Genomic DNA, 24,790 nt, shown 5'->3' with positions numbered 1-24,790 from the left:
ACAGATGACAAGGTACCTCAAAGAAGGAATTGAATATTATATGAAAAGTTATTGAACCTCAGTAGTAATCAGATGGAACTCTATTTTACTCCAGCCACGTCAGCAAAAATGTAAAAGTCTGACATTATCAGGTGCTGGCAAGGTTATATGAGAACAAGAATGGTCCTGCACAACTGATGCAAGTGAATTTGGGACAGTCATTATGAGGAACTGTCTGGAAGTATCTACTAAAATTGCAAGCTTGTGTGCCATGTGATAGAGTAGTTCATTCCACTTTTGGTTGTGTGCACCTTGGAAAGGTCTGCCTGTGCAAGGAGGATGTTCATCATGGGCACTGTTTTTAGTAGCAGAAAATTGGAACCATTCTAACTATCCATCAAGAGAAGAGTGAGTGAGCAGTATGTGAAAGGCATGACATAGATCAGCATGGAGAGAGCTCAAAAACATAATGTTGCATTAAAATAAGAAAGTCAAGTTGCAGAATAATATGTATAGTGTGATGATACCAAATGTGTAAAATCAAACCCTCAAAATACAGTACTTCCATGATTACATCTATGTATCACAAAAGTAGTTTAAAAATGGACCGGAAGGGTTCACATCAAATTCTTGGGAGCAGGTACATTTCGGGAACAGTGGAGGGGAGTGAGATATGTGGTTTTAGCACACTGATACTGGTCAAAATGAGATTGGAATTTAACAGTAGCGGAGGGTAAAGACGTGTCTAGAAAGCTTACTGTTAGTGAAGATGACACTTTCAGCAATATTGGAGGTAAGTAACTCAAGAGAAAGGTTTGAGGGGAAGGTAGGAGAAACAGTTACTTAAAAAATAAATTGAAGGCAAAGAATCAGTGGCCAGTGGGGAAGGTAGGAGAAACAGAGAGTTAATTAAACAATAAAATGAAGGCAAAGAATCAGTGGCCAGTGATCAAAGAGAGTAGCTGTTAGGGAAACCGCTGGCAGAGAAGAGGCTGTAGAGTGGACAGAGGACAAGAGCCTTGGAGGGAAGGGAAAGCTGTCCTTCCGAGAAGAGAGGAAGGCGGGTGAGGACAGGTGCAAATACAGGCGAGTTTGGGCTGATGCAGGGGAGGAAGTGTAGGGAGTTGAAGCTTGACCTTCCAGGTACATCTTTTGTTAAAGTGGTGATGGCTGTCACCTCTGGGCTTTGAAGTTCTTGTTTACATGTTTAGCCTAGAATCGTAAACCAGGTTGTCATTGTTGAGGTGTGTATATCCACATTTGCAGATGTTGGGGATGGCACTCACACACCTAGTGCTTATCATCTCTTTGTCTCACTGAGTGTTCAGAGAGCAGGGTCAATGCACTGTACATAATATGCCTCTTTTTTCCTTTGTGGAACCCTTTAGATGGTTCCCAGATGGTAACGAGCAGAGAGTTCTTCTTTCAGCAAAAGGGAACTCTCAATGTTCAAGGACACCACTGGTTTTCTTGGGGGCATATTAATGAGTGATCAGTAGGTTGCTTCAAGCTGATGGTGCTCAACCTGGAGCCCTCTCAGAATGAGGCAAGCCCAAGTGTCAGAATCTCATCCTGAGCTCCAAGTGACCTCTCCTGCTTACAAGTATTTAGTAGGGGCAGTTTTTTTCTTAAACAAACAACCCCCCGCCCCCGCAAAGCCTCTTTGAGATTTAATTTCATTTGTCAACTGGGGTAAAAACTACTCCACAAGATGGTCCTGAAGATTAAGTTAAGTTTGCTGTGAAAGTGGTTGAACAGAATTGACAAATAGACTACAGTCTCCTGTAGATTACTGCAGTCACCATGGTAATCAGCTGCCACCTACTGCCACTGTAGTGACCCACCATTGGAGCAAATCTGCTAAAAGATCAGGAAATAATCAGTTACAAATCAGGCTAGCTCTTGAAAGGGAAGTTTGCCTCAGTTTTGGACATCTACAAAATGGATGAAGAGCAGTTGCTGTGACAAGTATTAAAATTACATATATAATTCTCCGGGGCTTTGTTTGTGCTCCGTATTTTCCTTTACAACTGTCTTTGCTTTGCTTTCACTTGTATTTTGAAAAGTATTAATCTGATTTTTAATATTGCCAATGGCTACGTCCTAAAACTACACTGAAAAATGTTAAACTTTCCATTTTCAAATAATTCAAATCTACAAAAAAGTTGCAAAAATCATACGGAAAATTCCCACATAGCCTTCTTTATGTGGCTTCCCCATGTGGTAGTGTCTTAAGGACACTTTTGCATTAAAAAGGTTATTGGAGCTGTAGTTCTCTAATTATCAACCTGTTAATTGGAGTCTTAGAACTTTCTCCCCACTCATTCGCTTTTTCTATTCATTTCTGTTGATATAATCTGGGGTTTTAAAACTTAGGTTATTGCTAATTTTAAAAAATTATTTTTAATATTTTTCTTTCTGATTTTCAACTTTGTTTGCAACTCAGACTTCATTGACTTTCCTCTGGATTTAGTGCCCTCAGTTTCTTTATACTCTGATCCAGTTGGGTACAGAGAGCATTTGGATATATATTCTCAAATAACTTGAATTATATACCATTTCATGGTCAAAAAAAAAGGAAAGAAGGAAACCTGTGAACAGTAATGATGGATAGTTGGTACTGTGATTAGGTCAGAGCCCGCACTTTTTTGGTGGGGAGCCTTTCTAGTGAAAAAGAGTCTACACCCTGAGCCCAGGTGTACAGCTTCCATTCTGACAGTAACCTATACCATGTGCTTTTCAACTGCTTTCTTGGGTATTCGAGTTCAGACAATTTATTGTTTTGAGAACCCACACCAGTAAAAATAGACAACTATAACCCACCTGCGGCATGCCTGGGTGGCTCAGTTGGTTGAGCATCTGACTCTTTTTTTTTTTTTTAAGATTTTATTTATTGATTTGACAGAGAGAGAGAGAGACAGTGAGAGAGGGAACACAAGCAGGGGAGTGGGAGAGGGAGATGCAGGCTTCCCACGGAGCAGGGAGCCCGATGTGGGGCTTGATCCCAGAGACCTGGGATCATGACCTGAGCTGAAGGCAGACGCCCAACAATTGAGCCACCCAGGCACCCCAAGCATCTGACTCTTGATTATGGCTCAAGTCATGATATCAGGGTCATAGGATCAAGCCCCATGGTGGGCTCTGTACTCAGCGGGAGCCTACTTGAGATGCTCTCTCTCCTTCTCCCTCTGTCCCTCCCCCATCCCCTGTGCACATGCTTTCTCTCTAAAATAAATAAATTAATTAAAAAAATTTTTTTTAGGAAAGCCTGGGTGGCTCAGTGGGTTAAAGCCTCCGCCTTCAGCTCAGGTCATGATCCCAGGGTCCTGGGATCAAGCCCCACGGCGGGGGGGGGGGGGGGGGGGGGCGGGGGTAGCAGTCTCCGCTCGGCGGGGAGCCTGCCACCTCCTCAACCCCCGCCCGCTGCTGCCTGCCTCTCTGCCTACTTGTGTTCTCTCTCTGTCGAGTAAATGAAATCTTTAAAAAAAGATTTTTTTTTAAAGTAACCCACTTGCTTTGTGAGAAAAATAGCTACCAGCCATGAGGAATAGCCATATTTAGGGGCAGAGAAAGAAAGAGGATACAGTAAAGGAGTGAGAGAAGGAGCAGTAAAGGATCCAGGAATAAACCAGCGGAGCTCACATAATTGGGGGCTGTGTTCCCTTTTAAGAATTAAGGGTTTTAGAGATTTTTCTAGGAGTTTATTGCTTTTCTTATTTCATAATTTGTTCATTACTTCGGGTCTGTTGAATCAGAGTGCATACTAACCAATGTAATTTCCTGAGGATTGTTCGAGTTCTTGTCAATTCTTGATGGTAAAGACATGTAAGAATTGGATTTGGTTAAACGAGTATCACTATTTCTGCATTTGTCAGTCAGTTTTTAATGTGTAACAGAGTCTCTCCAACTCAGTGCTTTAGAAAACTTCCACTTTAGAACAGCTCGCAATCTAGATACACAAGTTGCTCAAGATTCTGTGAGTTGAGAGTTTGGGCTGGGCTTAGCTGGTTGGTACGTCTGCTGGGACCAGGTATAGCTGATACCCCCTCCGGTTCACTATATGTGGACAGCAGGCAGATAGGATGCCTCATTTTATCGCACAGGGCCTCGCCTCCAGTTGCAAGCTAGCTTGGGTTCATTCCCATGGTGGTTTAGGTTTCCAGGCAAGAGAGCCAGGGCCCATGTGCAAGTGATTTTCAAGCTTCTGTTTGCGTTATGTTTGCTCCTGTTCCCTTGGCTAAAGCGAGTTCTACAACTAACCCCGATACCAGGGGAAGGAAGAGTCTCTACATCTGGAATGGGAGAGTCTGCTGTGTCACCTTGTCACCATGTGCAAGTGTGGCAGGGGAGAATTTTATTTTTATTTAAATTAAGTTAATTAACATATAATGTGTTAGTAGTTTCAGGGATGGAGGTCAGTGATTCATCAGTCTTCTATAACACCCAGTGCTTATTCCATCCCATGCCCTCCTTGATGTCCATTCCCCAGTTACCCCCTCACCCCACCCCCATCCCCTCCAGCAGCCGTCAGTTTGTTTCCTATGATTAAGAGTCTCTTACGGTTTGTCTCTCTCTCTGGTTTCATCTTACTTTATGTTTTCCTCTCTTCCTCTATGATCCTCATGATCCTTTCTTCCTCTCTTCCTGTGTGATCCTTTGTTTCTTAAATTCTACATATGAGTGAGATCATATGGTCATTGTCTTTCTCTGATTGATCTAGTTCGCTTAGCATAATACCCACTAATTCCAGGGCACCTGGATGGCATAGGCTGTTCAGCATCTGCCTTCAGCCCTGCCTTGGGATCCCTGCTGAGTGGGAGTCTGCTTCTCCCTCTGCCTCTCTGTCCCCCTGCTTCTGTTTTTTCTCCCTTTCAAATAAATAAATAAACTATTTTTAAAAATACCCTCTAGTTCCAACCACATTATTGCAAAGAGCAAGATTTCATTTTTTTGATGGCTGAGTAATATGTGTGTGTGTGTGTGTGTCTGTGTGTGTCTACATGACATCATCTTTATCCATTCATCTGTCGGTGCACATCTGAGCTCTTTCCATAGTTTGGCTATTGTGGACATTGCTGCTATAAACATTGGGGTGCAGGTGCCCAGTTGGATCACTACATTTGTATCTCTGGGGTAAATCCCTAGTAGTGCAATTCCTGGGTTGTAGGGTAGCTCTACTTTCAACTTTCTGAGGAACCTCCATACTGTTTTCCAGAGTCCTGCACCAGCTTGCATTCCCACTGACAGGGTAGGAGGGTTCTCCTTTCTCTACATCCTTGCCAACATCTGTCATTTCCTGAGTGGTTAATTTTAGCCTTTCTGACCAGTGTGAGATGGTATCTCTTTGTGGTTTTGCTTTGTATTTCCCTGATGCCGAGTGATATGGAGCATTTTTTCATGTGTCTGTTAGCCATTTGAATGTCGTCTTTGCAGAAATGTCTGTTCATGTCTTCTGCCTATTTCTTGATCAGATTATTCTTTGGGTGTTGAGTTTGGTAAGTTCTCTATAGATTTTGGATACTATCCCTTTATCTGACACGTCTTTTGCAAATATCTTCTCCCATTCTGCCAGTTGTCTTTTGGTTTTGTGGACTATTCCCTTTGCTGTGCAAAATCTTTTTATCTTGATGAAGTCCCAATAGTTCATTTTTGCCTTTAGTTCCCTTGGCTTTGGAGACGTGTCTAACAAGAAGTTGCTGCAGCTGAGGTCACAGAACTTGCTGCCTGTGTTCTCTACAATTTTGATGGATTCCTGTCTCATGTGTAGGTCTTTCATCCATTTTGAGTCTATTTTTGTGTATGGTGTAAGGAAATAATATAGTTTCATTCTTCTGCATGTAGCTGTCCAATATTCCCAATACCATTTGTTGAAGAGACTGTCTTTTTTCCATTGGATATTCTTTCCTGCTTTGTCAAAGGGTAGTTGACCATAGAGTTGAGGGTCTATTTCCAGATTCTATATTCTGTTTCATTGATCCATTTGTCTGTTTTTGTGCAAGTACAGACTCTCTTAATGATTACAGCTTTGTAATAGAGCTTAAGATTGGGATTGTGATGCCACCAGCTTTGGTGTTCTTTTTCAACACTCCTTTGGCTGTTTGGGGTCTTTTCTGGTTCCATACAAGTTTTAGGATTATTTGTTCTATCTCTGTGAAAAAAAGTTGATGGTATTTTGATAGGGATTGCATTGACTATATAGATTGCTCTAGGTAGCATAGACATTTTAACAATATTTGTTCTTCCAATCCATGAGCATGGAACATTTTTCCATTTCTTCGTGTCTTCCTCAGTTTCTTTCATAAGTGTTCTGCAGTTTTTGGAGTACAGATCCTTTACCTCTTTGGTTAGGTTTATTCCTAGGTATCTTATGGTTTTGGGTGCAATTGCAAATGGGATCGACTCCTTAATTTCTCTTTTTTCTGTCTCCTTGTTAGTGTATAGAAATGCCACTGATTTCTGTGCATTGATTTCATATCCTGCTACTTTGCTGAATTCCTGTATGAGTTCTAGCAATTCTGGGGTGGAGTCTCTCCAAAGAGTGAGAATTTGACTTCTTTGCTGATTTGGATGCCTTTTATTTCTTTCTTTCTTACTTTTTTAAAGATTTTATTTATTTGACAGAGAAATCACAAGTAGGCAGAGCATCAGACAGAGGGAGAGGGAGAAGCAGGTTCCCTGCTGAGCAGAGAACGTCATCAGGACTCGATCCCAGGACCCTGAGTTGAAGGCAGACACTTAACCAACTGAGCCATGCAGGCACCCCTGCCTTTTATTTCCTTCTGTTGTCTGATTGCTGAGGCTGGGACTTCTAGTACTGTGTTGAACAGCAGTGGTGATAGTGGACATCCCTGTTGTCATCCTGACCTTAGCGAAAGGGAAAGGCTCTCTTTTTCCCCATTGAGAATGATATTCACTGTGGGCTTTTCATATATGGCTTTTATGATATTGAGGTACATTCCGTCTCTCCCTACACTGTGAAATTTTTTTTTTTTTATTTTTTATTTATTTATTTATTTATTTATTTGACAGAGAGATCACAAGGAGGCAGAGAGGCAGGCAGAGAGAGAAGAGGAAGCAGGCTCCCCGCTGAGCAGAGAGCCCGATGCGGGGCTCGATCCCAGGACCCCGGGATCACGACCCGAGCCGAAGGCAGAGGCTTAACCCACTGAGCCACCCAGGCGCCCCGCTACACTGTGAAATTTTGATCAAGAAAGGATACTGTAGTTTGTCATATGCTTTTTCTGCCTCTGTTGAGAGGATCATATGGTTCTTGTCCTTTCCTTTATTTATGTAGTCTATCATTATGGATTGATTTGCGGATATTGAACCACCCTTGCATCCCAGGAATTAAATTCCACTGGTCATGGTGAATAATCCTTTTCATGTACTGTTGGATCCTATTAGCCAGTATTTTGGTGAGAATTTTTGCATCCATGTTCATCAGGGATATTAGTCTGTAATTCTCCTTTTTGGTGAGGTCTTTGTCTGGTTTGGGGATCAAGGTAATGCTGGCCTCATAGGAAGAGTTTGGAAGTTGTCCTTCCATTTCTGGTTTTTGATACAGCTTCAGAAGATTAGGTATTAATTCTTCTTTAGCTGTTTGGTAGAATTCCCCGGGAAGACATCTGGCCCTGGACTTTGGTTTGTTGGGAGATTTTTGATTACTGCTTCAATTTCTTTGCTGGTTATGGGTCTGTTTAGGTTTTCTATTTCTTCCTGTTTCAGTTTTGGTAGTGTATATATCTCAGGAATGCGTCTGTTTCTTCCGGATTGCCTAATTTGTTGGCATATAGTTGCTCGTAATATGTTGTTACAGTTGTTTGTATTTCTTTGGTGAGGTTGTGATGTCTCCTCTTTCATTCATGATTTTATTTATTTGGGTCCTTTCTCTTTTTGTTTTAATAAATCTGGCCAGGGGATTATTGATCTTATTAATTCTTTCAAAGAACAAGCTCCTAGTTTCATTGATCTGTTCTACTGTCCTTTTGGTTTTATTTTATTGATTTCTGCTCTAATCTTTAGTATAGGCTTTATTTGCTGTTCTTTCTCCAGTTTCTTTAGGTGTAAGGTTTGGTTGTGTATTTGAGATCTGTCTTGTTTCTTGAGAAAGGCTTGTATTACTATATACTTCCCTCTCTTTGCTGCATCCCCCAAATTTTGAACAGTTATGTTTTCATTTTCATTGGTTTCCATGAACTTTCAAATTCTTCTTTAGCCTCCATGTATTTGAGTTCATGTGATTGAGTTCCAGTTTCCAATCATTGTGGTCTGAAAATATGCAGGGAATGATCCCAATCTTTTGGTACCAGTTGGGACCTGATTTGTGTCCCAGTAGGTGATCTATTCTGGAGAATGTTCCATGTGCACTCAAGAAGAATGTGTATTCTGTTGCTTTAGGGTGGAATGCTCTGACTGTATCTGTGAAGTCCATCTGGTGCAGTGTGTCATCCAGAGCCCTTGTTTCCTTGTTGATCTTCTGCTTAGATGATCTGTCCTTTGCAGTGAGGAGGTGTTAAAGTCCCTGACGATTATTGTGTTATCACCAATGTGTTTCTTGAATTTTGTTATTAACTGGTTTATATAATTGGCTGATCCCATATGAGGGGCATAAATATTTACGATTGTTAGATATTCTTGTTGGATAGACCCTTTATGATATAGTGTCCTTCATCATCTAGTATTATAGTCTTTGGTTTCAAATATATTGGTCTGATATAGGGATTGCTATCCTAGCTTTCTTTTGATGTCCGTTAGCATGATAAATGGTTTTCCATTTATCATTTTCTGGAGGTGTCTCTGAGTCTAAGATGAGTCTCTTGCAGACAGCATATCAATGGTCTTGCTTTTTTATCCAGTCTGATATCAGTGAGCCCTCAGAGGAAAGCAGTCAATCACTCTGGTATCCTTGGTCTCCAACCACACTCTGTCCTCATCCAGCCTGTGACCAAGCATTTCTATCTCAGGCACATGATCCCTTTCGAGTCCGCAAACTGTGCTGACTCCTGCAGTGTGCACCTGTGCCACGCCTCCCAGGGGAGGAAGGGAGTTCTTGTGGTGGTTCTGCTGCTTAATGGGCCCCTAGTCCGGGAGCAGTCACCTGACCATGCCTTGGTTCACAGCTTATAGCAACCCCAAGCTGAGAACCCCCTCCTGGGCTCTCTGATTGCATCCGGCTTCCCTGCTCCAATGCCCAGGAGCTCTGCCACACTCAGGCACCCCCGGTCTTTCTGGGACCCTGGGATCCTGAGACTACACTCTCCCACCCAGGATTCTGCCCTGCTTCACCACCTGAGCACCTTCCAGGCAGGGACATCCCACACCAGGAGAGACATCTGAAAGTTCCGATTTTGTGCTCTGCTGCTCTGTCACTTTCTGGTGCCGGTTTATGGAGGGTCCCCCAACCCCCGCGGTTTATCTTCCAGTATATTGCCTCGGATTCACTTCTCTGCACCTCCTGCCTTGCAGAAAGTGGTCCCTTTTCTATTTGTCGAGTTGCAGCTATTCTTCGATCTCCGGTTGAGTTTGTGGGTGTTCAGAATGATGTGATAGCTGTCTAGCTGAATTCCTGGGACCAGACAGAACCAAGGTCTCCTATTCCTCCACCATTCTGGACTATCTGGGGTAGGGGAAGGGGAGACTTTGTAGCTATGTCTACACAACACCACGTGCCTTTAACACTGTTTCACAAGCGGGACAAATCCTTGCTCATTGCTCACCTTTTTACAGTCTGAGACTTTGGGTCACAATGGTGTTCTACATCTATGACTACAGTGATTGTTGATGTGCTTGTTCAGTGCGTCTTGTTTTCCTGGGGTGTGAAAAACAGGGTTTTACTGCCCCACCAGTACTGCCACATGTGTGCCATTAGAGAATCCCACTTTTTTTAATGTATACTTGACAACTTTATTTATTTATTTATTTGAGGCGGTGGGGAGAGAGAGAGCATGCGTGCAGGGGGAGGAGCATAGTGGGTAGGAGGGGGAGAATTTCCAGCAGACTCCGCACTGAGTGGGGGGGCCTGATGTGGGCTTGATCTCACTACCCCGAGTTCATGACCTGAGCCGGATGCTTACCCAACTGAGCCACCCAGTCATCCCTAGAGAGTCCGTTTGATGAATACATGTGGATGTGCCTTTTTTCTTCTCTTAAGATTGCCAACACTCCTGATCACCGAATGTGTGCTGGTTTATATGACTCCGGAGCAGTCGGCCAACCTTCTCAAGTGGGCAGCCAGCAGTTTTGACACTGCCATGTTCATAAACTACGAACAGGTAAATGGGAGCATGAGACATTTGCATCCTGCCTCTATTTCCGTGGTGGCTTAACACTCTCCGAGCAACCTCAGTATGTGTTCCCACTTACTCTTTTCCTTCTGCCTCTGGCCACTCACACACCTCCTTTTTCATTGATTCTGGCAATCCCCAGCATCGCTGATTTCTTGATTTCCAGCAAACTTATGGCCAGAGTCCTTGATACTTCTATCTTGGAAGTTTTTTGAGTTCTTCTTTTATCATTGTATTTACTGTAGAGTCACCAAGAGACCTTGGTGAAGGGAATTTTGGCTGTCCCATGGGTGGAGGGGTAGCAAACTCCGATTCCTTCAGATGCAGGCCAGTGATGCAAATGGATCAAGTTGGCCAGTGTAAGGCAAGCAGGAGTGGTGAGGACTATGGTGAACCAGAGTGTCCATGTCCCATCTGATGGGACGGTCCCCCGCTCAGTGCCAGTTGGTTGTTACTGTGTGGGTGTGTGAGTTAGAGTTGAGAACTCCCAATTTTTCAGGACCTTGGTCCGAGACCAGTCTTGGTTTTATTTGAAAAGAAAATTTCCTGATTTCTGAGATCACTGAGTTTGGACCACCGGCTGCCTGTTTTTCTCTTCTGACCTAGTGGAAAGGGTTATGCTTTCGAGGTTTAAAATTACTCAGCTTGGGTCTGAATCCTGGCTCTCGCTCTTATGCCTGGCTCAGTGACCTTCAGCAGAATTGCATGGTGGTTGGGAGTCCATGCTCTCGAGGTAGACTGCTTAGCTGCATGACCTGGACAAGTTTCATAACCTCTCTGTGCCTGTCTCCTTATCTGAAAAATGGGAATAATAACAGTCCTGACTTCATAGGGTTGTAGTGAGGAGTAAGTGAGTTAATTTGTACAGGGGCAGTTATGGCACTGTCTGGCTGTCAGGCAGGCCTGAGCTGTTCTTTGGATCTCTTGGAGCCTTAGGTCCTTGTTGTTGTTGTTTTAAAGATTTTATTTATTTATTTATTTATTTGTCAGAGAGAGAGAGAGAGAGAGAGAGCGCGCGCACAAGCAGGCATTGTGGCAGGCAGAGGCAGAGAGAGAAGCAGGCTCCCTGCTGAGCAAGGACCCCCCAATGTGGGACTCGATCCCAGGACCCTGGGCTCATGACCTGAGCTGAAGACAGCACCTTAACCGACTTGGCCACCCAGGCATCCCCCAGGTCCTTGTTTTTTTTTTTTTTTTTTAAGATTTTATTTATTTATTTGACAGAGAGAGATCATGAGTAGGCAGAGAGGCAGGCAGAGAGAGAGAGAGGAGGAAGCAGGCTCTCCGCTGAGCAGAGACCCCGATGCGGGACTCGATCCCAGGACCCTGAGATCATGACCTGAGCCCAAAGGCAGAGGCTTAACCCACTGAGCCACCCAGGTGCCCCCCCCAGGTCCTTGTTTTTAAAGGGATAACTTCTCTGGATTATTAAGGGAACTCATGAGATGATGTGTAGCAGTGGGCATATGACAAGCACTGAATACACGGTAGCTATTTTTTTTTTAAAGATTTTATTTATTTATTTGACAGACAGATCACAAGTAGGTAGAGAGGCAGGCAGAGAGAGAGGAGGAAGCAGGCTCCCCGCTCAGCAGAGAGCCTGATACGGGGCTCGATCCCAGGACCCTGGGATCATGACCTGAGGCTAAGCAGAGGCTTTAACCCACTGAGCCACCCAGGCGCCCCCATGCATGGTAGCTATTTTTATTGCTTCTTTTATTTTGCTTTTACTGATTTTACTTTTTTAGCCTCATTTTATTTTTAAAATTTATTATAGACAAGAGCAGTAAAGGCCTTGCCCACTACAACATACCTACAGACAGATCTAAGGCTAGACCTGGTTGACTTTTTTGCCACCCTGTGCCAAGTTCTTATATAGGCCAGGTTCTTATCTAGGTATTTCGTGGTTGAGTTTTCTTCCTTCCCTCTTTTTAATTGGGGGCACTCCTCAGACTCAGTCTGCAGTACTGGTGAATGGGTATAATGGTAGCCAGCCTCATTTGTCTTTTCTGTAGATCCTGGGAATCTATCTTTGCTTGCAGGATACTATGCCTGGGGAAAATGAATTCTGCTTTCTGTTGACACACATTGTGAGTGTTCACCTGGGTTTGTCCACCTTGTTTCATTCATGTTTTCTCTTTTTTTTTTTTTTTTTTAAGATTTCATTTATCTATTTGACAGACAGAGATCACAAGTAGGCAGAGAAGCAGGCAGGGAAGAGGAGGAAGCAGGCTCCCGGCTGAGCAGAGAGCCCAATGCGGGGCTCGATCCCAAGACCCTGGGATCATGACCTGAGCCGAAGGCAGAGGCTTTAATCCACTGAGCCGCCCAGGCACCCCTCACTCGTGTTTTCTCTTATTCAACAGGGTATGAATGTGAATTTTGACCACAGACCCTGTTACTTTGGGCAGGCCTGGGGAGGTGCCAGGTTCCACTCCATTGTCCAAGCCATCCCTAAACTGATGCGGTTCCCACCTCCCATCCTCATTTTGTGAATAATAAACATTTAACTTAATTTTCTAACAAATAAAAAATCATCGGCATACTCATGTGTATTGAATATTCCCATGCCTTTCATGGCTTTCTGATCAGTAGTTTAAAATGACAAAAACCGCGTAAATCATGAGCATGTCAATACTGATATAAGAAGGATAGCAACTTTGTAGAATTTGCTGACTAGCTAGCAGGCACATCCCACAAGTTTTGCATATGTTAACTTACTTGATTATCACAATAGCCCCCCAGGTTTTGTGGGTAAGGGGGCCGAAGCACAGAGAATTAGACAGCTCGCCCACAGCCGCCCAGCCTCACAGCTAGAAAGTGTCGGGCCAGGATTCCAACCCAGGGAGTGAAAGGACGAAGCGTGTGCTCAGACACCCTTCGATCCTGAAAAAATAGTGGGCAGTGTGACCATTAGTGCCCCATAACCCTCACACATCCACCAAAAGAGAGTAATACTGGTTCTTGTCTGGCAATGTTGTCACGGAACTCTGGGAATCATTCTATATATTAAAGCAATGAATTTTAGATACTTTATTTGTGGCAGGGTAATAGCATATACCTTATGATAATGTACACTGTATTCTGTTTTGTGGATTTGTGTGTATATACACTTTAATAGTCTTTTAAACTGGTTTAAAATGGTTCTTAAGAAGTAACATTACATGTGAAATTTTTTTAAAAAATCAGAAGTACAAAAGGATGGACAGGGAAAGGCAAGCCTCTCTCCTACCCTGGACTTTTGCCCTCTAACATGGGAAGCAACAGGGCCAGATTCCAGAATTATTTTGTGCATATATAAATGTAGACAAAGGCTGTTCTTTTTTTTCTTAAAGGTGGATAGGAGCATATTCTACACATTTCTCTGTACCTTACCTTTCAAGAGTTTGTTACCTAAGAAATCATTCCATATCTGTGTCTGTGTCTATATCTTCATGTACTTCCTCTTTTTTTTTCTGTTTCATGGCAATGCAATATTCCATTAAATGACCGTGCTAGAATTTCTTTGACCCCAGGTGAGGGGCATTTAAACCCTTCCCAGCTCCTTCCTGTTCCACGTAATGCTGCCGTAAACATTCTTGCACCCTTGCGAGCACACATGAGTGAACCCACAGAACAGCGTGCTGGCAGCGGCGTGGCCGCCTCCCAGGCCGAGCGCCGCCCATCCAGTTGTCCTCCTAGAGGCTGTCACAGTGTACGCCCTTGTCGCCTCTGCATGCTGTGCCTGCACCCAATTCTGTGACCTGCCCTGGGTATCAACAGATGTCGGCCTTGACTGGTTAGAAATAGGGTGCCGATGTCTTGTTTCGCATATTCGAGAAAAAGAGAAACCCTTCTGGCTGTGTCCACCCTCCTCTTTCCCTTCCCAGGTGAACATGGAGGACCGGTTTGGACAGATCATGATCGAGAACCTACGGAGGCGACAGTGTGACCTGGCGGGAGTGCAGACCTGCAAGTCGTTAGAGTCACAGGTCAGAGAGTGGGTACTCTGTTGCCCTGAGCCACCCAGGGAAGGGCATCTTCCCTTCACACATCTGAGAAGCTGGGGCTACACGGGGGCCGCTAGTTCATCATGCTAGGGAAGGCCAAGCCCTCAATGTGGAAAATATATGTGGACATTTTCTATACCCCAGCATTTAAAACTTTCATCATACAGATTTTCAAACAGCATGAAAGTACACAGAATGGTAAAAGGAACACCCTTTTTCCCATCAGCCTGCTTCAGTAATTCACATTTTGTCCAAATTGTTTTATTTATCCCCAGTTTGTGTTGGTGTTGTCATTGGAATATTTTAAGGCAAATCCCAGGTAGTATATCTTTCCACCCATAAACATTTCAGTGTGAATTTCGTGCCAGTAAGGACTTTCTGACCCATAGGATCATACCCTTGCCACACCTCACAAATCAACCAGAACTCCTTCATAGCACCCACTACCCAGTGTGTGTTCAGATCTCCTGAATTGTTAAAAAAAAAAAAAAAATCTATACTTGGTATGTTTGAAACAGTATCCAAACATGGTCCAAACTTTGTACTTGATATTTCCCTTAAGTTTCTCAGAATCTAATAAACCTTTTTGTTAAAGATTTATTTGAGAGACAGAGATAGCACGAGCAGGAAGGGTGGGTGGGGGGAGAGAGAATCTCAAGCAGACTCCACACTGAGCGTGGAACCTGACTCGGGCTCAGTCCCAGAAGCCTGAGATCATGGCCTGAGCTGAAACCAAGGGTCAGACACTTAACTGACTCCGCCACCCAGGCGCCCCGCCGGAATCGAATAGATTTTCCTAAGTATCTTTTTTTTTTGCCTCCATAAAATAGGTTAGATTTTACAGGTCTTCGTCACATTACCACTCAAATGCTTTCAAAACTGTTGCTCCTGGAGAAGTTTCTGTACTTCTCTTTAAATATACTCAGGGGACTTCTCTCCCATTGTAACAGTGCACGTTCAGTGTAGAAAATTGAAAAGTAAAAAGAAGGAAGGTAGGGGCCAGGACAGGCTTTCAAAAGAGGAGTCATCTAAGAGAAATTGCACGTGCTTGAAGAGTGTCTTGGATTTGTACGCCAGTGCCTTGTACCTTCTCCGTTTCTCTCCACCACACATTCTAGAAAGAACGGCTCCTGTCGAATGGGTGGGAAACGGCGTCAGCAGTCGACATGATGGAACTGTACAGCAAATTGCCTCAAGCTGAAGTGAGCAGGTGCGGGATCGGCAGTAGTTAGCCTCACGGCGAACAACTATGAATTACAGGCATAACTCTCTTTAATGTAAAAAAACAACAACAACAAATCCTCAAACCCTAACTAGACTTACTTTGAAACAAGTTAATCTGCTATTACAGACTAAACATTGATAACGCCTTGAGAGTAACTCATTAGCCACTTGCTGAGATAGGGTCTATGACCACACAGATTATTTTAGTCAGAATAAGCAATCGCACCTGTAACATTCCCAGAGCACCCTCTGGAAGTGGAAATTTTGCACAATCCCTGTGTTTTGGAGGAGGAGCAGAATGATGTTGTCCAAGGGCTTCCAAAGGGTCTGCTCGCAGATTTTTTTTTTTTAAGATTTATTTATTTATTTGACAGAGAGAGAGGGAGATCATAAGTAGGCAGAGAGGCAGGCAGGGGGAAGGGGAAGCAGGTTCCCCACTAAGCAGAGAGCCCCATGCGGGGCTCAGTCCCAGGACCCTGAGATCATGACCTGAGCCAAAGGCAGAGGCTTACCCCACTGAGCCACCCAGGCGCCCCTTGCTCACAGATTTTTAAGCGGACTTCTCCCCTCATTATAAAATAAATTGTTCAAAATTTTGATTTAATTATAAAGTAAATTGTTTGAAAACACTTTTTAAGCTGCGTATGACATGCATGAAATGGAAACCTGCATTCTGCAGCTGCCCCTCCAGAAATTGCTGCTGTTAATAAGTTGGGGTGTGTTTTTCTGTGTGTAAAAAAAGGTGAATATTTATTGATATATAGGTTCCTGGTTTTTGAATCTGTAGATTCATATTACATGCATTGGTCTATAAATCACCCTCCTCTTTTAGAAACTTAACAATTGATTTTATTTCTCTTCACATACCAATATATACCTACATATAGAAGGTTTCCAGGTCCTGTTCAATGATGCTTAGTATTTCTATTGATATGTGGATGGAGTAATTAGTGATAATAACTTTATAGTAGTTAAAAAGTTGAATCTAGAGCTGGGCGTTTAGTTGTGCCTTATTGTTTATTCTTGTTGTGCTTTAATTTCCCTGTTATAAACAACACTGTATTTATCTCTAGGCACTGTTAGTGCCAGCTTTAATTAAGTTCTTGTTTTATTGTTACTTTATGCTCCCTGGTTTGTGTTTCCTCTTGCCTGTGGGAACCTACGGGTGTAGGTCTCTTACAGGATAATTAGAATTTTAAACCTTGCTTCTCCACAGAAGTTGATATTAATTTTTAGAAGGATCACTACTTTTTCCAAATATTTACATCAAGACCTTGAAGGTTTGTGAAAGAGATGTCTCCATGTGATCAGGTCTCTGTTTTCTGAAATCTTCCAGAATTTTCCTTGCTCACAAGCTGGTTTTCAAGGTGACTATTTTGAATAGCCCTGGTCAGGCATCTAAAATGGAAATGCTCTGGCAGCTCGTCTGGATGCCCTGGGAGGAGTCTCTACACTAGCAGTAGCCATCACAGGAGCAAATTTTTTCTAGGCCATAATTTGTCTCATGTTTCCATGGCCTTGTAGAGCTAGCACTGTGTATCCCTGACAGAGGTGGGATGGGCTTTGGTCTGTCTGCCCAAGGCCACAGAGCCCTCCCAAGTCTCGGAATACCTGGTAGTTTGTGTCTACATTTGCCAAGGGCTTCTGCTGGATACTATGTATAAAAAAGAAGTCTAAGGCAAGCCTGTTTCTTTAACAAATACAGAGTGCCAGCTATGCACCATGTACTTTCCTAAGCACAAAGCATACAACAGAGATCAAAACAGACCAAAAGATATGCCTGCCTTGGAGTTCACGGTCTAGGGAATGGCTTCACAATCTAGTGTCCTAAGAACTGAACTTGGTGCTAAACATCCTGGAGCCTTCATTATGGTGTTGGTGTTTTGTAGAACTTGGTGTTAGGCAAATCTGCCTTGTGTGAATTCTGATAGGAGGTAGGAAGCAAGCCAAGTACGTTATGCTTAGTTACTCTCAGTTCAGATGTGACCCTTAGGCCTGCCTACCAAGACAGGAACAAAAACACAAACACAGAAACACAAGTAGCAAATGCACATACATAAGCACTTCTCCCCACCCCCAGCCTGGACTAATGGCAGTACCTGAATGTTAGCAATCACTGTTGTGAATGGTGGGCATATGGATCATTTTAAATTTTCTTCTTAATACTTTTTGGAAATGCCTGGAATTTCCCACAGCGTGCCCATATTTTAACAGAAACAAATGTATTAATCTATTTTACATGTTTTGCATATTTGTGTGTGCGTATGTTTTAAAGCTTACATTTTTAAATGCTTTTTTGAAAAAAATCATACCAGCACATTATAAAAGAAAATGTACAGAATAAAGTAAGGTAGAGTAAAAACAAAAACCAACCCTCCAATCCTGTTTCCCCTCCCTCCTGGTCTACTACATTCTCTCAAGAGACAAGCACCATTACCAGTTTCTACTGTATTTTTACAGAGGAGAGTTATGTGTATACAAGCATGTGTATCCCCCACTGTCTCTTTCATAGATAATAGTGTGCCCTGCACATTATTTACTACACAACTTCCATTTTGAACTCCATGATGAGTGGTAGAGGCTGTTCTGTGTCAATACATAGAGACTTTCCCATTCTTTTGGATAGCTACATATTATCCTATTGTGTGAATGTGCTTTAATTTATTTAACCCAGCTCTTCTGGTTTAAGGTTTTATGCTATGATGCTGCAGTGAATATGCTGGAATATACATCTTTGTACTCATAGGGTAAAAAAAAATTTTTTTTAGATTTTATTTATTTATTTGAGAGAGAGAAAGAGCAAGAGAGAGACCATGAGGAGGGGAGGGGCAAAAGAAGAGGAAGAAGCAGACTCCCTGCTGAGCAGGGAGCCAGAGCCCATGCGGGGCTTGATCTCAGGACCCCAAGATCATGACCTGAGCTGCAGCAGACACTTAACCAACAGAGCCACCCAGGCACCCCTCATAGGGCAAAATCTTGAAGGCAGAATTGCTGAGTGGGGCACCTGGGTGGTTCAGGGTCCTGAGATTGAGCCCCTAATCAGGCTCCCTGCCCAGCAGGAAATCTGTTTCTCCCTCTCCTACTCTCTTTGCTTGTGTTCCCTCTCTTTCTGTGTCTCTCTCTGTCAGATAAATAAACAAAATATTTTTTTAAAAAGGCAGAATTGCTGGGGGTGCCTGGGTGGCTCAGTGGGTTAAAGCCTCTGCCTTCAGCTCAGGTCGTGATCTCAGGGTCCTGGGATCGAGCCCTGCATCGAGCTCTCTGCTTAGCAGGGAGCCTGCTTCCCCCCCCCCCCCCCCGCCTGCCTCTCTGCCTACTTGTGATCTCTATCTGATAAATTTTTAAAAATCTATAAAAAAAATTTAAAAAGGCAGAATTGCTTGGTAAGAGGATGTGCATTTTCAGCATCAATAGAGGAGATCAAGTTGCTGGGCAGAGAGGTTGTACCATTTTGTAATCTGACTGGTAAACACAGGACAGCGAGTATCTTTCCCCCATGTCCTTGCTAAAGTGCATATCAGCCTTCTTTTGATCTTCGTCAATCTGATAGTTGAAAAAGTATCTCATATTTTAATGAGATTGAGAGCGTCTTGTTTTTCTTTTCTGGTGAATGTATCTTTTACCTGTCTTTTAAACCTGAGTTTTAAAAGTTTTTCTCATGAAGTTTAACAACTGTTTACAGAGAAGGGAAATCTACCCTTTGTCATTTGTGTTGTAATTTTTTTTTCTAGTTTGTCATTTGTCTTTTGACTTTATGGTATTTTTTTGTAATAAAGATCGCATCATAGGTACTGTCATGCTTCTTTCCTCTTAGTATAATATGAACACCTTTCCATATCCATAAACTTCGGCTCATCATCTTCATTTTTAATTGTAGAACTTGATATTGTCCTACTTTTGTTCTCCCCACAGAATAGAGTCACTTGAATTCCTGGATGAAATGGAGCTTCTCGAACAGCTCATGCAGCATTACTGCCTTTGTTGGGCAACCAAAGGAGGACATGAACTCGGTACATGATTTTACTTCTATTGATCTGCCCTAGAAATGGGGACCTTTTGGCTCCAAAGCGCCATAAGACATACCTGGAAAGAACTGGCGTATCAGACGCATGTGTCCATGAGCAGTAGGTGGAAAATGAGCTGTCATATCCTCTATTGTTATAGCACAGAAACCAAACGAATTGTTCACACAAATCATGTGTACCAACACTAACAAACCCATAGCCCTTTAGAGGTGTCCTCTGGCATTTCCTCTGCTGGAAGGGAAAACACCTTCAGAGTTTAGAGCAATAATCTTAATAAAAGTAACCAGTGTTTGTCTTTTGAATCACCTTATAACCAGGTTTACTAGGGTCCAGGCACGCAAATTGTCCTGCACGTCTCCAGCAAACCCATGCAACTGCGGGTCGAATTTCTCCCCTTACCTTCTGTGATTAAGGTGAAGTCCCCTCACCTGGCAGAGGAAGGCTGTGGCGTGAGCGTGGATCCTTGTTCAGTATTACTCGTTTCCTCAGTCTTGACCCAGTTCCTCCTTTCCAACTGCCCCACGTGGGTCTTGCTTCCTCCAGGGTCTTCTCTTGGGCATTTCCCCGGCCTCGTGGAGACCAATTTAGATCCCAGTGTAGCCTCAACTGGAGCAGCCCCCCTTCAGGTGTCCCGTGGGCAGTGTCCTGCAGACTCGCCCAAAGACATACAGCCTTAGGCAGGGAGCCCAGACAAAACACAGAACAGGACACAGCAGGGGCGGCCTCCTTGCAAACATTCCATGCTGACTCGAGGCTGTTAATTATCCCCCTGGGGCTTAGCGTTCCAGTAGTTTATAAATTTACCCAGCAGTTCAGCCCACAAAATCCTTTTAAATTTGTCTATTTGAAAGAATGTATTAGTGGGGTTTATACTGTTGTCTGCCCCCCTCCAGTTTTAAAAACATCATTCTTTTTTTTCTTTTTTTAAGATTTTATTTATTTATTTGACAGAGAGAGACACAGAGAGAGAGGGAACACAAGCAGGGGGAGTGGGAGAGGGAGAAGCAGGCTTCCTGCCAAGGAGGATGCCCGATGCGGGGCTCGATCCCAGGACTCTGGGATCATGATCTGAGCTGAAGGCAGACACTTAATGACTGAGCCACCCAGGTGCACTTTGGAAACGTCTAAAAAGTCCAGTGAAGAAAAAAAAATCAGCTGCATGTCACTCAGAGATGATCTCTGGTAACTTTTTCCTTCCACTCTTTTTCTAGCAATTTTTCATTTTTAGCAGAATTGAATTTCTGCGCTTATGTATTTGGAGTCCTGATCTTTTCCATTTGGTATCATAACAGCATTTTCCCCTCGCTGTGAGAAACTCTCAGTGAGAATAATTTTCATGGCTTTATAAAGCTTCTGTCATGACACTATGCCCGAATCGACTCAACTTTGCCACACTTCTGGAAATGTAGTTTGTTTATAATACTACTAAGCTGATTTTAGTTTTTATAAATTAAGAACATCCAGAACATTTTTATGTCGGGGGCTGCTTTGTGACAGCTATACGTGCGAGGTGAAGATCGTCGTGTCTCTGCATTTGCTCAGGGTTCACTGCAGAGTGGGTAGACTTCCAGCCTTAACCGCAGAGCCCATAAACCCTGACAGTGCTTTCTGAATCCCTTCAAAATCCCTGTAAACACAGCCTCATTCAACTTCTTGCTTTCTTGTGGATGATCTCCTCTTACCACTCAGGAGAGCAGAGCTGCAGTGAGGAGGTATCCAGCAGGGCCTCGTTCTCCCACCTTTGCTTGCACTGCTCTCTGGTGTGCGTCTCTTAACAGCATCTGTGTGTTTCCTTCCCTCAGGTTTGAAGGAAATCACTTACTGATCTCTCGGAGGCCCATGCTGAGCTGGCAGCTGAAGTCACTGACCTTCCCAGAGTTGCTGGGCTGCATTTCCTGGGTGGTGGCCAGACCTGGCCCGTCAGCCTAATCCCACACCCCGAGAAGCCTCAGCTCCTAGGCCTGTCGCACCACCTTCTGTGCCCGTTGACTTATGGTTGAAATAAATCTCATTTGTTGCCAATCGCCCACGCGTTGGTCCTCCGCCGCTCCCCACTGCCCTGGGTGGGCTCTGGTTTACCTCCTCATCAGCTGATACCAAAGATCCCAAATCTTCCTCCAGCCTTGGCTTGCTCCCTATGAGTCAGCCTGAGCTCAAGCCCTAGTGTCCATGTGAGGGTTTACCTTGACCCGGGCCTCTACCCAAGGCCAGAGCTCTTCTCGGCTCCTGTCTCTGCCCTGGCCGGGACCTGCCTGCTTAAGTCCTTCTTGGTTTATTGCAGCCGGCTGAATGATGACCCTAAAATATCCGCTCCTGTCCCTCAAACCTTTGAATGTGTTACCTCATATGGCGAAGGGGGTCTGCAGGTGTGATTAAGCTAAGGACCTTGAGATGGTCAGATTATCCCGGGGTATCCGGTAGGCCCAGTGCAATCACAGGGTCCTTACAAGGAGAGGCGGGGGGAGGAGGAGAAGGAGGTGTGCTGATGGACTTAGAGAGGAACAGTGCATGTTGGAAATGGCAAAGGGGCCGAACCAGCCATGTAGGTGGCCACCTGATGCTGGGAAGAGCTAGAGAACAGACTCTTGGGGCCTCCAGAGGGAACCAGCATTACCAACAACTTGAGCCCACTGAAATGGATTCCAAGTTTCTGGCCTCTTGAACCATAAGAGAATGTTAGTGTTTTAAGCCAAAAGGTTTGTGTTGATCTGTTACAGGAATCACGGGATACTAATGGAGTTGGACAGATGCATGGGGCCCAGGACGCTTATCCTGCAATTCTGAAAGTAAGGCCCATCCACCCCTGATGACCCTTCTGGTTATTGGGTAGGGCTGTGTACCTGATCCTGCCTGTGTGGGATGGCAGTAAGGACGCCCCCTGGCCCTCTCCCCTCCCAAAGAGAGGACGGTCCCTTCTCCCATCAAGTGGAATCCGCGGTCCGTGTTCTAAAGAGTGGGACATCAAGCCTGTTGGTGGGGTTGACTGATACTGCATGAAATAACAATGAATTGCCCTGTGAAAAAGTTACTTCCTTTTCAGAAATCTTTGGAGTATTAAGAAGTTCAAGGGGAAGCTCTCAGGCTGGTACTGGTAGGCCTTTAACACTTAAGTAACATTCACTAATCCAATGGTTTTGAAAGCCATTAGTGGATGGTGAATCCATTTAGTGGATCAAATCCACTATTTTAGAAAAATATAGAATAGAAAATATTTTAGCACATAACTAGTAGGAAAGGGGAGTATTGCTTTTTAATACTTATTTCATTTTTATGTATATAGATATATACCATGTTAGATTGTTCCTGATGTTTTGGTTTTGGTTTTGGTTTTCATCAGAGGTTAAGGTTGAAGTGTTCAAACTTCACTAACTGAGGCAGCAGCAGAATCTGGCTAGAATTGAAAACACCTTGCTTTGCTTCCATTATATTTCTTTTTTTTCCCTAGTATTTTTTGTGGATTACCTTCTGTTCAAGGCAAATGATGCACCATTCCTGTTGTGTTATGAGATGTCCCTTAAAGTACCTGCCAATTTCATTTTATGGGGAAGTCCATTTAAAGACGGTTACTAAGGAAATACTAGCAGATGCAGTCCAGGGATGTTGCCTAAATTGCAGAGGAGATACATTGGAAATGCTGAAGTTGAGAAGCACGACATGGGGGAGAGGTGGCTCCAGCATCTCGCGGTTTCTCACGGGAGTGCAGAGGGCTGCCAGGGACAGAGGGTTCCTCCCTTCCCTGGGAGTCGGCCTTCATGTCCTGTTCGTGCCACCCTTCTCCAGATCTCCGACTGAGACAGCTTTCAGAAACATGTTTCAGCTTTTCGGGTTGGAACTTGAACCTCACTTTTGGCAGGAGTTCTTGCCACTCACCGCCTCTTCTAAAACCTCTTGTCATTTCTACACACACAACTTAACTCAGAAAGGACATCAGTGACATCAACTCATCAACCATCATACTCAGTGACCGCTTCTCAATGCTTGACTGTCTCAACCTCTTGGCAACTTCTGACATGGGTGACCAGCTCTCCCCTTGAGGGTTGATCTCGCTGCCCCTCCCTTGACCTCCTAGACACCCCTCCATCGACCCATCCATACTTTTTCCTCCTCTTTGTGCCCAGTGCTTCCTCTTCCTGGAAGCCCAGGATTTGGTGTTCATGGGTCACCATAGGCTTCTTCCTCCCTCTACCTCCCTCCTCCCTCATTTTAGTTATCCATTCATCTATCAAAGGACATTTGGGTATTTCTAATTCTCGGGTACCATGAATAATGCTGCTATGAACATTGGCGTACAAACACCTGTTTTGAGTTCCTGCTTTCAATTCTCTTTAGTATATATCCCCAAAGTGGAATTTTGAGTTTAAGTGACAATTCTGTTTTTAATTTTTTGAGGAGCCTCCATACTGTTTTCCATTCTCATCAGTTAATGTAAAGGTTGTACTTTCTCCACAACCTCACAATGCCTGTTATTTTCTGGGTCGGTTTGTTTTCCAAATTGGCATTCTAATGGGTATGAAGAAGAATCTCAAGGTAATTTTGTTTGTGGTTCCCTAATGGTTGGTGACCTTGGGCATCTTTTCAAATACTTTTTAGCCATTTGTATAGTTTTAGGTCTTCACTTGAGGTCTTTCATACATTTTGGAGAAGACACAGTTAAACATGACTTGCCATCCCGCGTGGCAAACATGCGGGACAGCCACGGATTCACATAACTGAAGTAGCCTAGCCATTGCAGCTGGTCAAGGAAGCTTTCCTGAGGAAGTATGACACAAAGAGGTGAGGGAACAGCGCCTTGGCTAGATGATCAGCCGCGTGTGAGGGAGCATGCCAGCATGCCAGCCGGGATCACTAATAGATTATGTATTTGCGTTTCTAATTGCTTTACTGTATTAACTCATCTTGTCCTTATAACATGTCCATGCCACATTCCGTTTTCATCCTCATTTTAGATGAAGAAATAAGGGCACATGGAGATTTAGTAATTTGTCCAAAGTCATATAGCCGAATAAATGATGGAAGTAGATTTGAAGCCAGGAAGGTTGGCTCTAGGACTTATGCTTTTATTTTTTTCCTGTTTGTTTTGCTCTGTTGATTTTTTTTTTTTAGGATTTTATTAATTTATTTGACACACCGCGAGAGATCACAAGTAGGTAGAGAGGCAGAGAAAGAGGGGAAGCGGGCTCCCTGCTGAGCAGAGAGCCTCATGCGGGGCTCGATTCCATGATCCTGAGACCATGACCTGAGCTGAAGGCAGACATTTAACTGACTAACCGCCCCCAGGTGCTGCTAGAAC

At 43.7% G+C, this 24,790-nt stretch overlaps 1 protein-coding gene across 2 annotated transcripts in view; it reads left to right on the top strand.

Moving 5' to 3' along the window:
* LCMT1 (leucine carboxyl methyltransferase 1) overlaps window positions 1-21,526 on the top strand; it is a 50,286-nt gene extending 28,760 nt beyond the window's left edge. The window contains exons 7-11 of one of the 2 annotated variants that reach the window (XM_080830519.1): window positions 10,130-10,250; window positions 14,132-14,233; window positions 15,370-15,461; window positions 19,388-19,485; window positions 21,303-21,526. In XM_080830519.1, the coding sequence (XP_080686645.1) occupies window positions 10,130-10,250; window positions 14,132-14,233; window positions 15,370-15,461; window positions 19,388-19,485; window positions 21,303-21,325 (436 nt within the window). In that variant the 3' untranslated portion in view covers window positions 21,326-21,526. The remainder of the gene's footprint in view (window positions 1-10,129; window positions 10,251-14,131; window positions 14,234-15,369; window positions 15,462-19,387; window positions 19,486-21,302) is intronic. The other variant, XR_013968429.1, reaches the window with a different exon arrangement.
* The last annotated feature ends 3,264 nt before the right edge of the window (window positions 21,527-24,790 follow it).

Source organism: Martes martes (genome assembly GCF_963455335.1).
Source record: "Martes martes genome assembly, chromosome: 18".
Classification (NCBI taxonomy): Eukaryota; Metazoa; Chordata; class Mammalia; order Carnivora; family Mustelidae; genus Martes; species Martes martes.
This window is presented reverse-complemented; position numbering and strand designations above follow the sequence as displayed.